Source organism: Gadus macrocephalus, chromosome 12 (genome assembly GCF_031168955.1).
Source record: "Gadus macrocephalus chromosome 12, ASM3116895v1".
In the NCBI taxonomy this organism is placed as follows: domain Eukaryota; kingdom Metazoa; phylum Chordata; class Actinopteri; order Gadiformes; family Gadidae; genus Gadus; species Gadus macrocephalus.
In genome coordinates this window covers 21,293,905-21,314,580 of record NC_082393.1, presented here as the reverse complement: position 1 = coordinate 21,314,580, position 20,676 = coordinate 21,293,905, and the positions used below count along the sequence as shown (strand labels likewise).

The 20,676-nt window shown below is 40.5% G+C and overlaps 1 protein-coding gene across 1 annotated transcript in view; it reads right to left on the bottom strand.

Moving 5' to 3' along the window:
* pde4ba (phosphodiesterase 4B, cAMP-specific a) overlaps nucleotides 1-13,227 on the bottom strand; it is a 98,600-nt gene extending 85,373 nt beyond the window's left edge. The window contains exon 1 of the mRNA XM_060066284.1: nucleotides 12,815-13,227. Within this exon, the coding sequence (XP_059922267.1) occupies nucleotides 12,815-12,840 (26 nt within the window). The 5' untranslated portion in view covers nucleotides 12,841-13,227. The remainder of the gene's footprint in view (nucleotides 1-12,814) is intronic.
* Nucleotides 13,228-20,676: the final 7,449 nt, after the last annotated feature.

Below are 20,676 nucleotides of genomic sequence, written 5' to 3'. Positions count from 1 at the left end.
ATCCCCCAACCACAACTGCAGCCATAAAAAACTAATTAAAAATTAAGGAATTCTGCATAAAAGTTCACCCAAATACAAACATACACGCACCAACGGTCTTGATATCTGCATTAGCTTGGCTTGAATTTTGTGTCGCATCTTTCCTACAAAGCTCATCTTTAGTTCTGCTTCCCTCCTCTCCCGCCTGCCCTGACTATCCCCTATTCCAACAGCTCCTTTCATGGACACATTTAGCAAATCCACCTGATGAAGTTAAAAGCAGGGCCTAATAGCTTGGCACGGTTTAATTCTCCCTTTTCTAATCATTCAAAAAGGAGCAGGGAAGATTGACTTAACAGCCAAGTACATCTAGGGAGCTAATTCTGCCTGTCTCTATGGAGAGCAAAAAAGATTGCTATTGCTCATAAACTCAATTTCCAAAAAGTAGAGTAAGACAGACGGCCAAAATAATTGTTTTAAGTACGGATGGACATCCAGACATTTTGCCTTTTTTTGTTGCCTTGATGTTTGCCAGATTAAAGCTGTAAGTAGGAAAATATGAACGCACAGCGAATCCAAATGAAAACAAACCGCCGGGGTGTGCATGTGTGTGTGTGTGTGGGGGGGGGGGGGGGGTCGGTTAGAGCAGCGTGTACTATAACTAGCAGAGAGGATTCCCGTCTTGTCAACAGGTAAAATATCCAAAAGCTGATCAAGAAAAGGCAGTCATAGATCCCAATATTGACAGAATGCATCACCCACGTCAATCCAGTGTGAAGGAAGTCTGAGAAAATCTAGTGTCACCTAGATGCAACAAACAAGGCAAAAACGGTGTGTCGGAGGCAAGAACAAAGGTTTTACTTTCCTTTATTACAACACTCGCCCGATAGTCAATTACCCACCTGAAAGCATCCCAGAATCCCTTCAACCAAAGGCCCACCGTTTCACACTGTGTGGAAGGTGTGGGCCTTTGGTTTAATGCGGGCTGGCTTTGTCCTCGTAGCCAAAGCCCAGGCGTATTCTGTCATGCCTCCGGTTGCTGCCATAGCACTTGAGCCCACCTGACGATGGCCCTGGCTTTCACAATGCATGTTTTCTCCATCTGCTTGACAGATTCCCAGATAACAAGCTGCTGCCCGACTTGTATGGCCCAACTGACTGAGTCAAGGCGCCCAGCCAGTCAGTCAGACGGCCTGCTGGCAAGAACAGATGCTCAAGCGGTATGACGTGTCCCATGGGTCTCAACTATCTGTCTGGTTACATCTAATAAGACATCTTGGCAACCGCCAGACTGTCCGTGAATATCTCTCCCTTTCTCAATGTATCGGAGTGTTCTATATATATATATATATATATATATATATATATATATATATATATATATATATATATATATATATATATAGTTGTGTGTGTCCATTCATCTCTTCTCATATCTCTAGATTCATCTTTATTCAGCTCTTCTTATGTGTGGGAAGTATCTCTTCTCATATCTCTAGATGCATCTTCATTAATCTCTTCTCATATATCTAGATGCATCTTCATTTATCTCTTCTCATTTCTCTAGATTCATCTTAATTCATCTATTATATCTCTAGCGTTGTGTGAAGTATGTCCTCTCATGGCTCTAGATCTGATGATCTTCAATCATCTCTGCTCAAATCTCTAAATGTGTGTGTTCAAGCATCTCATTCATCTCTTATATCTCCAGCTCTGTGTCTAGGTCATGGTGACTTCATTCCGCCAATGTTATCAACATCGGTTTCCGTCTCTTTGCTGTCCACTGTGTCCATCTCTCCTGTCATCTGTGTGTTTGATCACATTCAGTTTTTGATTCAGGATCACCAAATCTTTGTGCGTTAATAAAATCCCTCGCACTCCCCGCCCCGTTTATGCGACTTCATCTTGATGCTGTAGAATGTTGGTGTATTTTAGTGTCTCTCTTATTGTTCACATTTCTAGTCTAGGAACAGGCCAGGGCCTCTCATACATACAAGGTGTTATCCCCAACATTCTGCCATTGTTATGTCTCTACAAGGTTGAACCAACCTGGTCCTCCGGGACATAGCCAGGGCCAAATACCTTATCAAGGCTGAGAGTGCGTCTGTTCACGTGTTATTCATCTATCCCCTTTTTGTATTATACTCGCCCCAACCCTTTGGTTCGACGAGTAGAGGGTTTCGACAGCCAAGGAACAAGTCATCGACCACCGGGTCCACTATAGATTATTCAACCTAAATCTGTATCTCGCTGTACATCCTGGAATAAACCATCTATTCAACCCTCTAATCCAACCTGTCAAGCTGCTTTGATTTCGACTTCAAGAATTACTACTACGACTGAAAATACACAACGCAGAGTCTGTCCGAACAGTTTAGAAATAAGCTGAAATCTAACAATGCTGAACTTGATGTTCATGTTGTTGATGTTTGACAGGCAGTCTATGTGCAGAGTGCCTGGGAAAGAACTAGGATATCACATCAGAAGAGGGTTCCATTACTGCTTCATGTTTTTAGAAATTTAAAAGACAAGCTTGTGAGCTGAGAGTGATCCACTGCCCGGACCATTCACTAGAAGAGCAATGCAGGACACACGTGACACATCATCGAAGGATCTCATTGGTCTTGTCTACGTATGAGGCACTGTCCAGGTTACAGGCCTGTTGGGTAATTAATGACTCATTCAAACAGGAAATAAATCGCAAGACAGATGCCCCTCGTTAATTAGCATTGTGGAAGCGGTGGTGAAATGGGTTGAACATTGTACGTGGCTTTTGCAGCTCCTCTGTTCGGGAAACAAAAGAAATGGAACACATTGTACATCGGTACTGTAGCAGTGTGAATGCAGATCAATAACTGGACCTGTTCCATGTACGGTCCTTAACAAACGGCATTGAAATAGTCTGCCGTTAAGCTGCATTTTAACCTCACATAGCCGTCCCAAACCTCATGAGCTCACACCAAGTGCCTCCAGACATAAGTGTGGAGTCTTGCCAACTGTTGGTCAATAAGTAGAGATGCTTTGACAGCATCAGTACCACAGTCCTCAGCTGTCAGAAGTGATGCTATCACAAGTTTTAACCGGAGATGCACCGTCCCTCAGTTTCATTTGTGTGCCTCTTTAATGTGTTGTTAGTCTTTGTAGCGAACAGACTTGGCAGAAATGGAGTATAATATTCATGACGATATCTTACTTATACTATAGGGGCCCTTGAAGGTCAACCCTCTCTCGGACGTGAACAGCAAAACCGACCACCGGTTCAGAAGGAGCTCCACACATTGCACACACACAATGCCATGTGTCCGAGAAACGTAACCCGCTCTCATAGACTTTAAAACCAACGGCCAGTTTAGACGGAGCCCCCCCACATCCCCACAGCCCACTACCACAGTGCATGGGCCTGTAGCGCCAACTGCTGTCAAAAGGAGTGATAAAGACATTTAGCAGCTGGAGATAAATATGGGTCTATACGTTTACCACCATGGATGCAATAGAAGGACCATGTTGAGAAACGTATCCTCCGCCATGTTCTGTTACATCAGACAACAACAAATTACTTGACTGTCATTGGTTAAATGGATAAAAATCGTTCTTGGTGTGATTAAAATTCAAACGGCAATAACTGTCACCTTACATAATACAGGCCAGCTTGTCACTGGAAAGGAAGGGGTGAGGGAGATTATTCAGTTGGTTGAAATCTGCTACCTCAATGCTGGTTTCTACAAAAATTAAACACACTGGACCGGTAAAGGTTTTTTGTACAAATGTGAGAAACTTGAGAACAAAATCTGGAAAGAGCTCTGGTTGAGAACGGACAGACTGTAGACCACATAGGGGAAAAGGAAAAAGGTTTTCGCACAATTCCACTCCACTCTTTCCTTGAGAACATTTCCTTCATAACCAGATAGTGTTCTGTGTTTAGTCTACGCTACCAAAAGTGAACCAAATTTTCTGCCCTTAACTGTTTTCACTGTCCAAGAAGCAATTACATAATATATTTGTTTAAGTAATATGAGAGAGAGATTCAGAGAAACAGAGAGAGAGAGAGAGAGAGAGAGAGAGAGAGTCAACCATCCACCCACTACAACCATCATCACACCTGCCACAGGAGTGGGCCTCATGTGCAATTCACACATGGATACAGTGTTTGATTGTGTTTATTTCCGTGAATAAATGAAAGGTGTTTAACTGAACACACCAGTTAAACACCGGTAATAGCCGTGCACACACACAGCTCTGTGGCCTGGCTGGAGGGGCAGGCAGCTAGCTGTTTGTTGAGACTATACAAACACTAGCTCTAATGGTGCTTGTGTGCCAATGTAAAGGTCCATCCTCATCTATGTGTGTTTATTCAACTCTAGGATGTGTTTCAGGAAGTTTCTAAGGAACAGTCAATAAAGGTGTGGGTTATTTCACAATTATATTTATTTCTCATGACCAAAAATGCACACTACGGGACATACACCCTAATATCATAACCGCGACTTGAGTTAAATAGTTAAAGGCACCCAGTGCAACTTTATGTAAACATTCAATGAAAAATAAACATTCAATTTCTAGTCTTTTTTACACGTAGTAAGTTTCAATAACTCCATACCATTACATATCGACATTCAAGGAGCAAAGATGAGACGTCGTTGTGTGGTGAGAACTGATAGAAAATCGTAAACAACAACAATCGCCGGTGGGGAGAAGCCATTTTTCCATTGACTGGAAGCCTGCTTTATTTATTGTAGGTTACAAAAAATAAAGAAAATGGCGGCATTGTTGTTGTTATCGATTTTCTATCAGTTCTCACCACACAACGACGTCTCATCTTTGCTGCTTGAATGTCGGTATGTAATGGTATGGAGTTATTGAAACTTACTACGAGTAAAAAAGACTAGAAATTGAATGTTTATTTTTAAGCCTCGAAAGTTGCACTGGGTGCCTTTAAAGTCAGGATACTCATTATAATTGAATCCTCTAAAGACATATTTTGGTGAAAGGACTGAGCATTAGCTCTTCTTCACTAGGCCAAGTTGTAAGAGCTCGAGCGCTGAATGTCTGTTTCACTGGCGCGATTCTTTTTTGAAATTGGCCCAAATATGACACCAAAAATGGTTGACGTGGTTGGTAATTTATTCGTTACGTAACCGAAGCAAGGACCTTAAGAATGAATGTCAGCAACATTTCAGCCGGTCGCACAGCTTGTGTCCTCTGGTCTGCTCTCTGTGTCGAGGCAGGGCCATGGCGGCACCTCCATCCCTACAGAGCGGACAGTGGAGGGTGAGGAGTACATTGAGTAACTCGAGGCTAATAGGTGCACTAACGCCATGTATCCATTACCGCTATCAGAAGCTTTAAAAAGGAAAAGAAGCTGGTGAAAACAATATTACACTCTTAGGGAGAACTCTTAATGGACTAAACTAAGCAACAGTGTTTTCAGTTCAATCCTCTGCCTAAGAGGGAGAGTAATGAGAGAGAGATAGAGGAATAAGACATCAGACATATCTGTTACAAAAAGCATGCTCTCGTTATCTTTTAAAGGTTGTGACAGGCGTGACATTTTTAGGGGATTTAAGCAGCCAAAATAGACGGGTCCTAAGTGAAGAGAGCAAAGAAATACAGCCCAACTACATCCGTGCTCCATTTGCTTTGCTCCCTTCCAGTAATATGATTATATTTAGTGGGTTGTGCTACAAATATGAACCGAAATTTGTGATGCTGTCGGCTTCATGCAGATTAACCATCCCTCTTTGATTCCTAAGGATTTTGAATGACATTGTTTGGGGAGACCTTGCTCCAAAAATCAAGGGGAGCAGAGGCATGGAGTGCGTGTATGTGGAGCATATGTTGTACGTCCTTGCACTTAAAAATAGAACTTAACATTGTTTAGCATCTTATCATAGCTATCTTACTGTACCGACAGCAACATATTGTTTCTCTTTCTGCTGACAAGGGTACTTATTGTAAGTCACTTTGGATAAAAGCGTCCCCTAATTGCCTGAAATGTAACATAAATGTAATGGAGTGAGCACAAAAGGAGCAGCACAAAAGGTTAATTATTCATCAGAATAAAACTATAGTTGTATTCATGACGAGCTTCGAAGGCTCACAATGGGTCCAACGCTGTGCACTCATAAGCCCCTTTCACACACACTCGCCCGTTCTCAATCCACTCAGTTCTCGTCTGTGGTTGTGGACTTGTGAAACAGCATCAGTCTCAGCCCAAGTACTGTTCTGTTCTGCATCTGACCAAGTACACTCCTTCACGCCTTCTTGCTCGGCCCATTTTTTGCAGGGATGCATCTTAGGGTGTGAACTCGGGACCAAGTATACCAGCATATTGGAATATGGTTACATCGAACCTTTCAAGTTTTTCTGTATATTTGAACAGAGTCCTCGAGACTGTTATATTACACGCACGTTCCACACTAGTGCGGTCCACGCTACAAAACCTCTCATCAATGCATTACCACCATAGTAAACATTAATAAATAATCAAATATTGATTAATGCATTGATTCAGCATTCCACTTGTATGTAGGTAAGCTATCTAAGCCTAATAGGATGTTACAGAAATAATTTCTGTGATATCGTATTGAGCAAAAATAAAGGTCAGTGACATTTCAAAAGTCAATGTCAATGACCATTTTAATATGTACATTCTTCCCTGTCCCTTCATACTGTCCAGTTATATATAATCCACCAGGACTGTGACTACGACTTTTAGTCTTTTAAGTAGGCAGCCTAGTCCAAGACAGCAGTTTGTCAACATCGTTCAGTGCCGTCTGGCTGGACTCGATTCAAATCGCTTCTCGTTTCATCGTTCAAAACCAAATTGAGCAAAAGCGACAAGATTTCCATTGAAATTCCTAATCTCCCAGGGGTGCTGTTGTTTTTTTACATGTTTATTTCAGTTGCCATAGTACCACAATTGTTGTTTAAGAGGTGCTCCTAAAATGTCTCCCGAAACCTACAAGACAAGATATTCAGGCAAGATATTGACAAGAGCATTAAGGCATTTCTGCGATTGAGGTGACGGCAAATCCGATTTGACTAAAGGTAAATGTTTGGCAGGGATAATCATGAAGATTGGATGCCGTTATTATTGAGATGGAACATTTCATAATTCATTACTGAATAGTCATTGCTTAAAGATTATTTCCTATGCAGTTGCTACCATTTCGAGTCTGTTATTCTACTTTCACGACCATGCTAGAAAGAAGAAGAGGGAACCGGTTGGATGACTCAACAGCGCAATTAAAATACCCATCTACCATGTTAATTAAAAAACCTAAAAGACCTTCGTCAAATAGCAACATATCAAACTTGATGAATCGTGCACTCAACAATTCGCATCAGGACTGGCTATTTGTGGTCAATTTATTTGAGTTTATGGAGGACAGAAAAATAATGCTTCAGTCAAAGACTCAAAATGTTTTTTTTGACAGCTTCAATTTGTTGTTCAATCTCTGGGTGAGTATGTTTGGGAAATGAGAGCCATCTTCCTACGATTACAGAAAATAGTGTTTCAACTTGGAGCCCTGATTGTTGAATGTCCCTGTTGCATAAAGTCTGAGGAGGTCCATCAGAGAAACCTTGGGAAGGTTTCCAAGGCTAAAGAAGACGATTGAAATAATTTCTTATTTAACCTGCTATTTTCATTTGAAAGCTATTTACGCTAAAATAATTACAACTTTCCACCAAAGTGTTTCCATAATGAACACATTTTGTTGGTTTTACGTCATTGCATTTGTTCATGTACATTTGTTCCTCGTGTTTTCCCCAGGCACTCCCACTCACTGATTAAATGCAGTTCAGTGCGTGCGTTTATTCTTTGCATGATAATGATTAGCGCTGTTGCTGCTGTGACATTTCCTCGACACTTTGCACAATGCTCAAATCAATGTTTTTGTTTTATGGTAACTCGAAGTAGCCAACCCCCCATATGTCCAAAGCCGTGTGTCTTGATTGGAACTTACATTGAAGCTCTGCCGTAACCGAGTCGGATACGCCCAATGAGTGGATCCTAGAGCCATGAAATAGTTGTATTTGGGGGGTTTTAAACATACATGTGCAAATTAAAATGAACCATTTTAGAAGTTTTAGTATTAGTTTATTCAAGATATTGTCTGAACGACAAGTCTGCATCATGGCTGCCCTGTTCAGAATTGTATGGCGCAGCTGGACAGGAGCAAAGTGGCGCAGTGCTTCCATTACATCCGTTTGAGATCTTGGTCCACATTTATCCAGTGCTTAGTGTGACATGATCAAATGTATCTGGACAATTCAACCGATATCTAGGTAGAAAACAAGCTCAAATCTGGGGGAACGGGTAATTTCACTTGGTTTTTACCAATTGCTGTCTTGTGTTGTTTGAGGTTGTGGGTGATCTGAAATTGTCAAACAACAACTTTGTAACCAGTAGGAAACGTCGAAAAAAGTTTTTGTAAAGTTCTCAAACAACACAGTGTAGACTGTTCCATATGTGCAAATTGGTTTTCTTCAGTAGAATATCTCGGTAACAATGTGCAAGGGGAGTAACTGTGCCCCTTGTAGTTCTTAGTTCCCGCCCCAGGCTCTGTGCCGTATCCACTCTGAAGTTCTGCTATAACAGAGGACTGCTGGATCCCTGTTTGGGGAAACCAAGTTCATATTCATTTTCCATGAATGAGGCTGCTAACAGTTGAACACAAATTAATCAGCTACTGTTTATCAATTAAGCCAAGGAACAAATGACCTCTACAGCTTTGGCCATTGGTCCATGATTAAGACGTGGTCAATTTCCTCCAACTTAGTTTAGGCTTTTTACAACATTACACCTTTTGTCATAATCAAAAATCATTATTTTGCCTTTGCATTCAGAGGATTACATTACAGAACAGGGGGGGGGAAGATAACTCATGGAACAACATTGTTGCAGCCAAGAAGAAAATGTAATGACATTTGAAAACTGAATCTTTGATTGTGTATCCTATCGTGTATGCAGCATGTTCTGATAGCTATGAAGTCCTTGACTTCCCACTAGTCGTTTAGTAGTCGTTAATGTAGAGTTCAGAAAAATAAATGAATACGATTTATAGCGCTTTCGATTTTCATACAGGTTGAGACATATATCATTTGTCCAGAGAAAGGGCCGATCCCTGCATAATCATTTTTACATTTACCCACCTAATTGACACCAACTCTAGACATTTAATCCATTCTCTAGTTGGTATACCTCTCCCACACCTTCACACGTTTAATCTTTGGTACATTCAGTATACCCGAGTTATCCGTGCAGTTTGAGTGGGCTTTCAAGGGAATGATCAATATCACATGTCCGGCAAATACCCACAACCCAAAATAACAAGAGTAATTTTCTATATTATGTTGGATGGTGATTAGGCACTGGAGAGTAGAAATGTGTGTGTAAGTGTGAGTGTGTGCGTGAAAAAGGGAAAGAGAGCATAGAGTCATTTTGTGCTGTCAGACAATTGTAATTGCAGCAGCTATATTCAAGGCACAGCTGTGATTATTGAATTTTTGTTTTCCAATAAGCAGCATAATTGGTTGCATTCAGACACTTTCAAACAAGCCACTTTCCAATACTATTTTTTATACTACTACCACTGCTACTACCACCAAACCATTAAAACCAAATATCCACTTAAGTACATCTGTGAAGAAAACATGTTTAATCAATTACAAAATAGTTTCTGACCCTTGAAATGTTGGAATGGAAATGTAGGAGTCTTGATAAAATCCATATTAAAGTCTGGCATATCTAAACCTAATTCTTTACCAGAAAGTAACACTAAACTCAATGTTAAATATCTAATGCTTTACCTAAAGTAACACTAAACTCAATGTTTAATAGCTAAAGCTTTACCTAAAGCAACACTAAACTCAATGTTAAATACCTAATTCTTTACCTCAACAACACTAAAACCAATAATGGTGAATTTTTGAACATTGGTAAAATTATGAAGCATTCTTACAACCCCAGTTACTGTCCAGGGGATAAGGGGAGTAACAAATAATGTTTTTCCAGTGGACAAGGAGAAAGACGGTAAACAACAGGTTTATTAAATGAGATAAGACAAGATAAGAATCAATTTCCAAAAAGGGGAAAGCGCAAAACAAAAAACAACAACATCACCAAACTACAACTAAATACTATCTAACCAAAGTAGCTCACTTTATCAGTTCCATGAAACATAACATCACTAGTATGCACATAAGCAGTGTGCCGACTACAGAACAGCCCACTGGCCCTGTGCTCCCGTCTGCTCCCATCTTGTATTCATCCCACTCTGCTGAGCACAGGTGCACTCCACTAACTGATTGCTAGAGTTCAAGGAGGAGGGGGGAAGGGTGGCAATCTTGGGAGAGAACCCAGATAAACACAAACAAAACACTATGACCGTAACGCACGCACGCACGCACACACACACGCACAATATATTTATGCTGTATGTCTGCAATGGGCTTCGTTTTTTATTGTGCTTTGTATGCAGCTGAGTCCAAGAAAAATTGCCCATTAAAGTATATATCAATCAATCAATATGACTAACATATGATATAATATGACAAACCACATATGTACTAGATAGCTTGGTACATGCAACATGTGTGTTAAAATGATGACCTAACCCATTAGCTGGTCTCTGATGTACAGGCAAGGATTAAATCATAGAGATTACTCCCCAAGTGTTTGTGTAGTTCCTCTAATCCCGTAGGTTAAGATAATAACGTCTCTCACGGCTCTGGCCGGTGTATATATATATATACTGGTGTGTTCATCTGGGAAACCGTGCACCGAAATATGCTGCATTTTATTTCAGACCCTGGTGTATAGGTTGATGGGGACATTACAGCCCAATCAATGTACTGAAGAATCCAATGTATCCTGAAGGAAAAGATGAACAAAGTTTTTAATGAATACATAGTCGGTAGCTCAGCGTCCAAAATAGATAAAAGCCAAAATGATTATCCAAAAAAGCAATATGTCGCTGGCATGTCTTGAGACGTGTTGTTTTGTGGCAGAGAGCGCAGGGACTCCTACTGTGAAGGTTGAGCACACGGTTCATTCATCCACAACATCCCACACACTCCATGACAAAGAATATATAAAGAATCTTACTTACATAATACATAAACACACCAAAACCTGAACAAATCGTCACTACCTTGCACATAGCCTGACATTCTGTTATTGTTGTTTGAAGAGAAATAGCTTAAGAATGGAATTCATTGTCGCCACAAAATACATAAAAGCCGGCAAACATCATATTTTTTTAACTGTAGGCTATAATTTATTAGAATTATATAAAAACAGAAATCGAACACAGGCAATGTCCATCTATTGCAGGTGAGGAATAGGCGTTTGGCTCCAATGCTGTATTCTGAGTGGAGCACTGCCTTTTGAGCACATGCCAAGTTTGCCAAGTTTTCTAAAAAATATCTTGGCAGGAACCACCTACTATTTATACGCCTCAGCCTGCATAAAACTCGGATGATTCATCAAAACAAGATTTATTTTTAAATAATGAAAGAATAATGGTAGCCCTACCAACTCTACCTGTCCAAAACATTGTTCTAGGAACCAGTGTTTCCTTGTTATTTTCATTTTTGTGAGCATTACAACCTCAAAAAGAAACAATCCCTCATTGCGGATTTTAAAGTTGACTTTAAACAGATTTTTAAAGTTTAAAGTTGGTTGGATTTTACAGTGATCTTACAATACTGCAATTGCATTATTTATTAATGAATTTATGTAATCACTGTTGTTTGGCCCTATTCTTCAAACTACCACCAGACCATTAATGAAGTCTCAGCTTGTCAAGTTGACGAAAGAGCCAAGAAATGTCCATTTCATATGAAGTTATAAATATATAATCAAAGAACAAAGTTTTCTCAGCTACTTGATTTTCGAGAGCTGGTCTAGAGAAGCAAGACTTTTATAAATAAGTTGCCGGAATCATGTTCCGGCCCTGATATATATATATGTGAATAAATAAAATACAGATGGGTTATGGCTCAGTGCTACTGCTGTGCGTAGGCTAGGATGGTAAAGTGAGAGATGGTAGAGTGAGAGAGGCAAGTTGAGTGCCAAACTGCCAAAAAGAAGAGTGTTATGGCCCACACACAGATAAGATCAGACTGGTTTGTGATGGAAAGGACTCAACATTAGTTATTTTGCCATATATGGGGAAACAATAAAATTAAAGTGTTATTGATAGGGATATCACAAAGATGGGTGAAGGAGAGAGATACTTTGTATTCACTCAGTGGTTATCAGTCAATTTGGATCTCTTCTGTGTTCTGCTCCTTGATGTATTATGTTATTATGATAAGGCATTAACAGACTGTGGATACCTTTTTGTTAGGTACCATATATATTATTTTATAATATATATCAATAACAGCCATGTTGTAGCTCAATGGCAAAATATTTTGAATCAACGAAATAACGAATTCATATTAGCCTACCATATGAAAAGTTCATTGTTCACATAAATTGAATTGTTTTAGCCCTTGGAACCGTTGGTAGACAAAAAAAAACATTACATGATTACAGAATAATATATATATGCTATCATGTTGTTCCAATTCAAGTAAAATGGGAAGAAATCAAAGTAAAACATTGTCCCAACTTGTACGGGGAAATCCATCAGCCGAAGTCTCTCCATACAACCTCTACATTATATATATTTAAAGCCATCTCTATGTTCTGATGGTGCTGCATTTGAACCATTATTCGTTTTACTCTGGTATCTTAAAGGAAACGATGAACATACAGATACGCAGAAACGTCCGGTGATAAAATAAGCATATCAAATAATAGTAAAACAGATTGCTTAATTACCCTCCAAAATCTCCTCCACAACGCATCCACCGTCCTCACGTGGGAACAAAGGGAAGTCCCGCCGCCCCGCGTGTTTCCAGCGACCACAAATTAAAAGCTCCCCATGTTGTACGAACAGTGGGAGATCCTCTGGCTGATGGGTGAATTCCTCTGTTCTCCTCGGACAGGCAGGTCTGACTCTGCACCCCGATACGTGTTACGGTCGCGGTCCGTGTCTTTTATTCAGCGTGCGTTTATGCTGCTCGCCCTCTTTTGGGGTTGTTGACTCTTTACTTTGCCGTTGCGCCTACGTCACTTTCGTCCGGTGCGCACTCAGTCGATATGCCTTTCAGTGCGTAATATGAAAAAAAACTTCAAAACGGTAGCGTGTGTAACCTAGTTTAAGCCGAGGCGAGAACCAGCCTACTCTGTTCAGATCCAGTGTATTTGAAGTCGGTGTCCCCCTCCTCCCTCCTCTCCTGTCAGCGCGTACGGACCAATAGGAAGCGGGGGAAGAGCGAGCGGCAGAATATCCTCGTCCGACGGTGAATATTTGATCTACATTCACGTCTGCTGAAGAGCTGTAGTAAAGCTATCGAAGGCATTTACACAGTTAAGGACAACCAAGTTTGGTCTTATACTCGTTTATTATTTTCAAATATTATTGTAGTGTCACTGTTTACATGATGTTTATCAATTATAATGTATTACGCATGTGTGTTTAATAATAATACCAATAATAATACTTTGCCCATTCAGACAAACAAGAACAAAATGTTCTTGCTCAACATGCTCCAACTACCAAAACAAATTATCTGACACACAAGATCATTTGTTTTTCGTACTTTCATACTTACATATATAAACACATAGGCCTACATGTACACATACACGGCCATTTATCCCAATCTGTGTGTGTGATTGCCAAATCCATGTGAGAGTGTATGTGATCACGGCCTGTGTGATTGGGAGTGTGGGGTGGGGTTTCGTAGGTAGTGGGATGATGTGTGAAGTCTTCCAGCCTGTTGGGACATTCACTAAACACACACACACACAAACTGTGTGTCTAGTGAATGTTGGATAATGGGCTGTCACACCATGGGCTTGCTCCTCACCATGTATCTCCAGGGCAGAGGCTGATGCCGTCAGATCTGGTGGACTTGAGGTGTCAAAAGATGCTGGCCGACTGAAATTCTGAAATTCCACTCGATCTTTAGCCAGGTACTGACTCCAGCACCTCAGATTCACCTCCTCTTTCAGAGCTCCTAGTGGTTCTGAACCATGGGGAATAAAGTTAATTTGAAGAGACCAACTCATATGGTCCCAAATGACTTGTGGTGCTTCCTTGGCATACATGTTTGCACATCCAAGTCTGTGACGACCGTGTGCGTGTGACTGTAGCACTAGGTCATCTTCTTGGGTGAATAATCTATTCCAGTTTAGCATCAGACCTTTTAGTCTATCACGGTGGACCCCGTTTTTGGCACCATGTTTAAATGTCAAAGAAGTGTGCAAATACAACTTCTTTTTTTTGTCACTAACTAACCTTTAGTTTTTTGAATGGTTGATGAATTTATTTATTTATTTTTTCTTGAGAGTTGGAAATTAATTTAGTGTATGCCGTCATGAAATCCATGAAATTGAAGCTGTGAAATTCATGAATTTTGTGTTATGTGTTTTTGTATCCAATGACCTAGTAACCCTGTAAGTACTGTCTGTGAAAATGTATTAAATATGTGAATTATATATAAAAAAAAAAAAGAAGTGTGCGAATACAAAAGTTGCTCTTAGCTAGAGCACGGCCGATATATATATTTATAAATATTAATATTTTACCAGCCGATATTATATTACAGATAGGGTTGGAAAACTTTAGAAATAGTTTGATGTATGAATATTATAACCCCTTTATAAATCCTCTACTGTGGTGGAACCTTTAAAGGGGAAATATTATACCACCAGGTGTGAGTATGATTAGCCTTACAAGCCGTTTGGAAGATCTGCCCCATATGACATCACTAGTGGGTGTGTCCACCTAGATCTGTGCTGGATAGATCAGTCTACCAGCCTACCCAGTGGACTGAAGTAATGGTGTGTTCCTGAATCCTCGACCGCCAGACTTCCGAGTCGAAAGTCGAAGATCTTCCAGCTTTATTGTGGCATTTCACGAAGGCACGCCCCCTTTTTGTCTTCATCTTTCGAAAATCTGAGAGTAGACCGAGAGCAGTGATGACTAATTTGACACGTAGGTCATTTTAATGTCGATTTTAAATGCTCTTACACACTTGATTAAATTGCTACTTTATTCCGGTCACCAATTTATACATTGCATGGTCTTGCTGTGAGTGCAATACAATGGAAAGTTGTGTTGTTTGTTTTCAGCCTGGTTTGCTAAAGAGGCTAATGTAGCTAACGATAAACAACGACTAGCCAATTTCATGACACAATCACAAAGACGAACAGGAACGCTTTGAATGCTCCTAGACCGGAAGTGACGTCAAACGTGCAACTCGGAAGGCTGGTGTCCGAGGATTCAGGAACACACCATAAACGTTGCTGATCTATCCAGCACAGATCTAGGTGGACACGCCCACTAGTGATGTCATATGGGGCAGATTTTCGAAATGTTAGTTCCTCCCCATACTATTCATTGGTTCCTTGAGCTCAGGATTTTAATGCGATGTTGTGGCCTGAAGCATTGCTGGAGGGTGAGCAGCAAATCCCAAGGAGCTGCTCCAACCCCAGGATACCACAGCATATTTTATATATATATATTGAATATTGGCCGATATATCGTCAGTATGTTTTCCTCTCTAAGATTGGTATTGGAATTGGCCCCTAAAATCCAGTATGGGTCTGGCTCTACTCTTAACACTGGTACGTATGGCAGTGAACATGTAGAGTATATCATCCAGTGACGTCACTAGGCTGTTTTATTCGGGGCTAAAGCCCCGGATATTATTTAATTAGCCCCAAATATATGTACCAAAAAATCAATATTTATATGTAGCCAAGTCCTTCTAGACAGCCCTTCTGGCAAGAGAATAAACAGTTTAAAAACATAACCAGACTGTTTACCACCTTCAGTGAATATAATATCAGTGTTTTATATTTATATACATTATATAAAGTCTGTCTCACTTGTATTCATTGTACTCTGAAATAACGTGAATGGAACTTTAGATGTTTGGGGATAAGCAGCACAGCAGTCAGGTAGCTATTTAAAGCTAAAATAAAAGCATTCTGAAAAAATTTCAATGCACAATAAAGCATATCAAATGTTGTCGTTTTCCCTCTGGGCCCTGGATGTTTATGAAACCTAGAAACGCCCATGATAACATCTTATAACCAGAACTCTGGCACGCTTGGAAGCAATTGACTCTGTGATGTTATGAGCTGTGTGGATCCTGTGGCATTCCAGGGGATAAGAACACCATTGAGTTGATGTATTCTGGGTATATCACCTCTCTTTGCACACAAACACACAGTTTGTTTGTTTCCCCTCATACTGTGAGTGTGCACCAAGTGAGGAAACTTAAAGGGATACATCGAGATATCTGTTCATTGGCAGTGGCCTGTCCTACCAAGATTCAGACGAGATGGCTTGTTGTACGTCCAAGAAGCGGGCATTAACTCTCTGTTTGCCGCTTCCATTGACTTTTAAAGCTATAGTAGCCTAGCTTAAATTCATGTGAGGGGAATGCACCTTCACTTACTTTACAACCATTTCCAGTGTGTTCTGAGTAGTGGCTAATTCAAAACAAGTGCCAGTAACAAAACCACAAGATCGTAGTTTTTCTACAAACTAACAGATCATTTGCCACTATTTATGACACTGTGATTACCCTCCGCATGGACCATCCAGCCAGAAGCAGCTGACAATAGAATTGCACAAGCAGCAAAGAACGGAACACATTGGAAAAAACTGTTTTATGGAATTGACATCTAGACCTACAGATTTAAAATGTGTTGAACAATTATCTGTTAATCCTCACAAAACACCAACAACAGAAGTGTAACCAAATGTAATGTACAATATTACCTACAGAATCATATTTTCATCTCAATTCATAATTGTAAAAGTGACCATCTAACTTTTTATTATTAAGTTAACAATAAAGAGGATTAATGGTTATTTCTACAATAATACATTTTCTCTTCTCTTCTCTTCATGAGGGGGAGGGGTTAGGGGAAAAGATTTTCTGCCCCTAACTGTATTTCCTCTAAATCCCCGATCTCTTATCAACCATGACCAGGTTGAATCCTGTAAACCCAGAAGCAGGTTCCAGATTAAATAAAAACAAAATGATATCTTCAGTGTCATCACTCACAACAATATGTATTTAATTCCATAGAAGCACTTCATCGACCCTATTGCTTTGACTCTTCAAGCCAAAAAAAAACATTTCAGTTCAAAGCAGGAAAGAGAAATACGACGGATGTGGTAATTCTTGCGGGTAGATGCAATATTAAACCATTTTATCAAAAGGTTTAGCACCGCCCTAAATAAAACTGCAAGAAGCCCATGGGGGATAGACCTTTTGGATGTAATCCTTTGGTCTGTTTGTTAAGCAGTTAGATGTCCATGGGGAGGGTGTGTGTGCGTGTGTGCGTGCGTGCATATGAGCATATGAGTCACCAACAGCCCATTCTTGCTGTGATTCATAGACATATGTGGTAAGGGAGGGGACATTGGCTCTTACTTTGTTTGTCCATGTCCTTGACACAGGGTTTGTTAGCAAAGGGCACTGGGCTGACTACCTTTCGATGACTTCTTGTTACGGGGAGGAATGAAAGTTTATGCTATGTTGTATAATGTTGTATACATCTTTATAGAAGGAAATGGATCCATTTGAATCCAAATAGATTAAGAGCAGATCTGATAGGCAGTGCACACACACACATCGTCCTTGAGTGTTAAGATAAGTGTTTTGACAAAACACTTTTTGGAAATAGCTTGTAGGTAAAGCATTTGATAACACTGTAGTATACGGTCAGTGAAGCAAAGCTTGATGCTTTTCTTAGCTTTTTTGAGGAACAGATGCTATTTTACCGTGTGCTGCTCCAAAGTTGTCAACATGTGCAGATTTGCAGAACTAAACACAGCAGCTGTGACCATGCTTCTTCATAGCTCACTAAAATCGACGAGACTCAAGGTTAACGTTGTCGAAGTTGTGTTGCAGAGGGTAGAGCTACCTCATACATAAACATGCTTATTGAACAGCAAATGCTGCCTTTTATGAGCACAGCATATCTAAACACCTTTATGTAGCACTCACTTCAAACGTCTCCCCTCACCAGAGTCACGCTTGAATCTAGAAACCCCATGGCTGTAAACAGATCAAAAAAACATTTGTTCCTCTCCCAGGACTTTAACATTAACCAGTTATATTCCATGCAATAAATTGGATATACAATGCAATAACACAAAACACACCTCACCCTTCACAAGTCCCTGGTGAAGACTGGGGTTGGGGGAACATGGGTCTAGTGGGGTAAGGGGTCATGTCTAGTCTACATGATCTCTGTAAAAGCCTGGGAGAATGAACCAACTGTTGGTTTATTTTCAAACGGTATAAAACGGTATATAAGAAGAGGAGAAGGGATCGAAGCACATTTCGTATCTTGTTATGAACCACATCTCCCCTGAATCAGAAGCCTTTTTCACAAAATCATTAATTCATTCATTGATCCATCCATCTAATCGTCCGTGCAGCCATCCAACCAATGATCCGTTGATTTGCTAATTTGACACAAGGAATTTGAAACAAGCTAATCTAATCAAGATCTTTGTAGGTTGGATGAGGAAACCCTGGATCACCAAGCTTTCTTTTTTTGTCAACACTAACATGTGGATGAAAATGTATTCATTCATATTGGGGTGAATGATCAATGATGTAAACCCAGGGTATTGCATGTCAACATCAAAGTGTTCAGTTGCACAGCTCAGAGAGGATTGGATCCCCTCAGCCTGGAAGCGTTTGAATCGTAGTAATAGTAGTAGTAATGGGAGGCTGTGTGAAGAACACCTTGATGTGTGGCTGGCCCTTCAAATCAGACCATGCCCTAATTCTTTGTTTTCATTTGGGTACCAGACTCCATTTATCCTTCTACAATGTTTGTGTTTGTGGGTGTGTGTGTGTGTGTGTGTGTGTGTGTGTGTGTGTGTGTGTGTGTGTGTGTGTGTGTGTGTGTGTGTGTGTGTGTGTGTGTGTGTGTGTGTGTGTGTGTGTGTGTGTGTATCTGCGTGTGTGTGTGTCTGTATTTGTGTTGGTTTTCCAACAGGGGATTTACTTCTTAAGTAACACAGGCATGATTAGGAAGCACTGCCATCTGGTAGTCAGTGTGAGGTGCTGAAACACACACACACACACACACACAGCACATGCATGCACACACACACACACACACACACACACACACACACACACACACACACACACAATCATGTGAAAATCCATACTGTCACATACTGTATGTGTCCAGACAGACACACATACACACCTCGTGATAAAAAAAAGCATGACAAAATGATGCAAAATTCTTTCTTCGTCTCTTCTACTTTCCTATTCTTTAGAGCGAGACACACACACACACACACACACACACACACACACACACACACACACACACAGTATGAACCTTGAGTGTTGCGTCGGAGGCTAATGGCTGGCTGACATCCAAGTGTCTAATTGTGCGATCCTGCGGGATTATAATAACAATGAGTGTCACTCAGCCTCTCCGGGGGCTGCGTTTTCTCAGCCACTTTAAGGTCAAGCGCCTTAACGGGGGACAACTGTTTGCAGGCAGGTGTCCCATCGTGATCGCTGATGCGGTAACACACATTATTATGAGGTGCCCCTTGATTGAATACTGTATAGCATGTATAACAGCAGAGTATTTTGCCAGGCAGAAAAGCTGCGCTAGAACCTTCCTACTACCCCTCATCTGGTCCATTTGGGGGCATTGAGGGTAGGGCTCAGGGCAGCAGGCCTGTCACAGAGACAGGAGCGAGGCAGTTTGGTTGTTATAGGTATAGGTACAGGTTTTACTGTGTTATACTTTTAGGATGTATATTTTTTAACATTTGTCAATTTGATAGATCATAGTAATGTTATATTTCTTGGGCACATTAATAATCATGTTTTTTTTCACGAATCACTGGTTTCAGCTGCAATTTGAGAAAGTGAACAGCAAAAAAAAGTTAGATTCCAAAGGCAGGACATCCATTTTTTTCTGCATAGAAATGTATATATAAAAGAACACATATACATGTATCACATTTATTTTATTTGTATAACTGTATCTATATATATGCTGAGAATCGCCAACACAACTGTATACATTAAAAGTATGGCCTACATAACCAAGTATGTAATGCCTTTCTACAACTGAATAAATCATACTACCTAATAATAAAGTATATTTGATAGTTACGTAATGACGTCAACATGCACGCTCTGCCTCACACGTGAGGCCGGTCCCTGTTCTGTCAACCCACACCTACGGTCTTTACTCATCTGGTAGGAGTGAGGCCTGGCATAGTGAGTACTCAGCAGGTTAAAGTGTGTGGCCCATGCCCACTTACATTACACACACGCTCACAAAATCTGTGTCTGAATACATGTAGTGAATATTCATCTTTGCTATGCAGTCATTTGCAAGTATATGCAAGTATATGTGCTGACATACACTATGTCAGCACATTATAGAGAATGGAAGTAAAATAACACATTATAACTGAGACTGGTTGTCCTAGTGGGCAATGGTGCGAACACACGCACACACACAGACACACACACACACACACACACACACACACACAAACACACACAAGGGCGGCACTGTCCCCTTGCCCTCATATTTATTGTTTTCGCTTTAAC